This window comes from Aplysia californica, unplaced genomic scaffold (assembly GCF_000002075.1).
Source record: "Aplysia californica isolate F4 #8 unplaced genomic scaffold, AplCal3.0 scaffold00423, whole genome shotgun sequence".
Classification (NCBI taxonomy): Eukaryota; Metazoa; Mollusca; class Gastropoda; order Aplysiida; family Aplysiidae; genus Aplysia; species Aplysia californica.
In genome coordinates, this window is record NW_004797693.1 from 231,769 (window position 1) to 235,081 (window position 3,313).

Consider the following 3,313-nt stretch of genomic DNA (forward strand, 5'->3'; position numbering starts at 1 on the left):
GAGAGAGAGAGAGAGAGAGAGAGAAGGGGGATATGTGGAGGGGGATAGAAAGAGAGGGAGAATAGAATGAGAGCAAAATAGACGGATAGAGAAATAGACAGAAATTTAAAAAACAGACAGGCATGCAAACAGACACAAATTTTGAAAAACAGACAGGCATGCAAACAGACAGAAATTTTGAAAAACAGACAGGCATGCAAACAGACAGAACGGGGAAGGGATAATGTGTAGGGGTGTCTTGTTGTGATGGCTAGATTGCCATACTGTTCTGTGGAGAAAAAAGGATGTTTAAAGTTAATGCAACTAAGAGTGGTTTGTAGTGATTAGTAATTAGTTTCCCGGTCCTATTATCGTGTCATTTTTTTAGTGCTCTGTCCCTCTTCAAGTTGAGGGCGTGTCTCTAGTGATTTGCTTCCTCCTGTCTTCAATTGGTGCGATGACTATTGCTTTCATTCACTCAGGGTGTGTGATCAGTATGAACCTGTCATGTCAGCTACTCTTGGTATCCAGACCATATTGGATGATAAAGCGAGAATAAAATGCCTTTGTTTTTTTACTTATCAAGTGTATGGGCCATGGGGTTTACGACCCTGTCAACACTGTTAGGTTATGTGTGAGGCGGGGCCTGTAAATTTAACGTCCGTTTCAAATAGGACCGAATCAAATGGGTTCAGTTAGAGCCTTGCTCAGCTCTGAATTTCAATATTTTTGTGACGATGTGCTTCTCATTACATAATCGACCGTGCACGAAGTTACACATTAATTGTATCTCTATTATGCCTCTCTTATTCTAGTTTGTGAGTGAAAGCTAACAGGTGTGGGTGGTTGGTGGGTGCTCTGGTGTGGTTTGCTTCTTCTTTCCTATCAAACATCTATCTTCCTTACCTCCCCTTCTTCTTTTTTATGTTTGTTACTCTCTTGTGACACTTCTAATCTTCTGGCGCTCATATGACCTTATACAGTTGCGAGTGCCGTAAAACCTCTACTAAAACTAAACTAAAAAACTAACAGATTCACGATTCAGATGACGCACCGTCGGCCTGTCCAAAATGAAAACCGAGTGTCGCGGAAAAAATGGGTCATCTTAGGTGGTCGCCGTAGACAGTGTCATTGTAAATTGCTGCTTTTAAAACTGATTTTAAAAAAAAAAGTATTATTAGATACTTCAACCCATCTGACTTGCAAAGTAAAACCAAAACGTGCTGTGAACTAAAGAGAAAACAACCGACTTGTGTCCTGCACGCTCATAATGTGACTGTATGCAGTTCTGAGCGTCGTAAAACTTCTACCAAACTGAAACTGAAACTTCCCCCTATTGTTTTTGTTTGTGTGTCTCATAAAAAAGAAGAAGCTTGCGTGGTGGTTGGCGGGTGCTCTCGTTTGGTTTCTCCTTTTCCCCTAAAAAGACTCTTTTGTCGTTACCCCCCCCCCCCCTCTTTATTTTTTGTGTTTGTTACTCTCTTGTAAAACCTTTAATTATATATTACCTAATTCTTTTGTAAGTGCTGTAAAATTCTTCCTTAAAGTTTATATCTCCTTCTTCTTTTCTTTGTCTGTTATTCTCTAGTAACAGCAACACCTCCATCCTTTGGCACTTATAATATGACCTATTTTTGTGCCAAGTGCCGTAAAAATCTTACTAAAACAAAAATGTACCAAATAAGTAAATAAAACAATATCAAACCTTTCTGTCTCTAGATTTGTCCGGCCTGTTTCCTGTGGTGTTCAACTTGGCGACCCGCGCGAGGATCCAAGCGAACGCCACTTGCGGCCTGAACGAGCCAGAGGTCTTCTGCAAGCTGGTGGAGCACGTCCGCATCTTCCCGGCCGAGAACCGTCACTGCGACATCTGTGACGCTCGGAGCGACAACCAGGCACAGAGCCACCCCATCCAGTACGCCATTGACGGCAGCCAGAAATGGTGGCAGAGCCCTACGCTGACGAACGGGGCGGGGTTCAACCATGTCTCCATCATTCTGGATCTTGGCCAGGTATTTTTTTCTCTTGCTTTTATAGTAGTTAGATGTCTTCCTTCCAAGCAAGATCATTTAGGAGGCGCTTAAACAACCCTTTTTTCTGCAACTATAGTTAGCCACCATCCACTGAAGGAAGCGTTTTATCTTGCTGCAAATGTAATTAGATCTAGGTGTCAACCTCCTCCCAAGCTAGATCATTTAAGTGGCGGGTTAATCAGCCATTTTGTTGCCACTGTAGTTAGACACCACCCACCGAAGTTAGTGTTTTATCTTGCTGTAACTGTAATGAGCTACCATCCAGGCAAGTAAGATCACCAAGGAGGTGGGTTAAACCGTTTTATCTTAATGCAACTAGTCAGCTACCATCCACCTAGGTAAGATCATTAAAGTTCAGGATACGTGTCAAACACCCCGTTTTACCTTGTTGCAACTAGTTATTTTCCATCCCACCCAACCAATTATACTCATTTGGGAAGCGAGCTGTTTGACCCTCTTGCCAGGGTCACGTGGGCTATGTAGATTTCTTTCGAGCAAAAAGATGAAGATGATCCCAAGTGTCTTCCTTTCCAGTGAGTCAAGCTCACGTCCTTTACTTGCGAGAAAAGTTGCTGACAGACCTTATTTTCCCACATATTGCTTTCAGACTGTTAGATTTCTAACACGGGGGAATTTTGATATTAATTACTGCCACAAAATACATGAATCAGCAGATAATGATGATGAGATGATGATGATGATGATGATGATGATGATGATGATGATGATGATGATGATGATGATGATCCTCAAAATTGTTATGAAAGGATCAAAGCCTCTAAAATTTGATCTTTTTAGACTAAAATATTAACGCCACTACTCCAAGCATATTTCTCAGACCACCTTTGGTAGGGAAAATAAAAGGACGCTAGTAATCTTGTTTTACAGCGCTGTTTAGTCTCGTTTTGTTTATATAGGTCAAGCCATTAAGACTAGTCATTTTTCATTTCTGGGGACGTACAGAACAGCATCCTCCTTTTTGATTAGATTCCTCCAGTGTTCTCGAAAAGCTCTTGACGAACACCAGCTGGAAAAGTTAGTTATAGTTCTCTGAATGTGTTTAGCTTATTCTGATGTTTTTATTTTTTTAAGCCAGTCCATTCCAAGCAACTGGTGCTTTTTTGTTTTGTAGCTCGAAGAAAATAATATGCACTGATTTAAATTCTCAGGTTTTTTGTTGTTGTCTCAGTCCATTCCCACTAAGTGACGCTGTTGCATTTATACATTTTCTAGTCAAATATTAGTCCCCCCCAAAAAGAAGAAAGAGTGTTTGACGACAAAATTCTTTCTTGGTTTCCCCC

The 3,313-nt window shown here is 41.0% G+C and overlaps 1 protein-coding gene across 1 annotated transcript in view; it reads left to right on the top strand.

The window, feature by feature from the left end:
- The window catches only part of LOC101862601 (laminin subunit alpha-1), a 199,808-nt gene that overhangs the window by 83,669 nt on the left and 112,826 nt on the right, over window positions 1-3,313 (top strand). Inside the window, exon 3 of the mRNA XM_035971361.1 lies at window positions 1,699-1,991. Within this exon, the coding sequence (XP_035827254.1) occupies window positions 1,699-1,991 (293 nt within the window). The remainder of the gene's footprint in view (window positions 1-1,698; window positions 1,992-3,313) is intronic.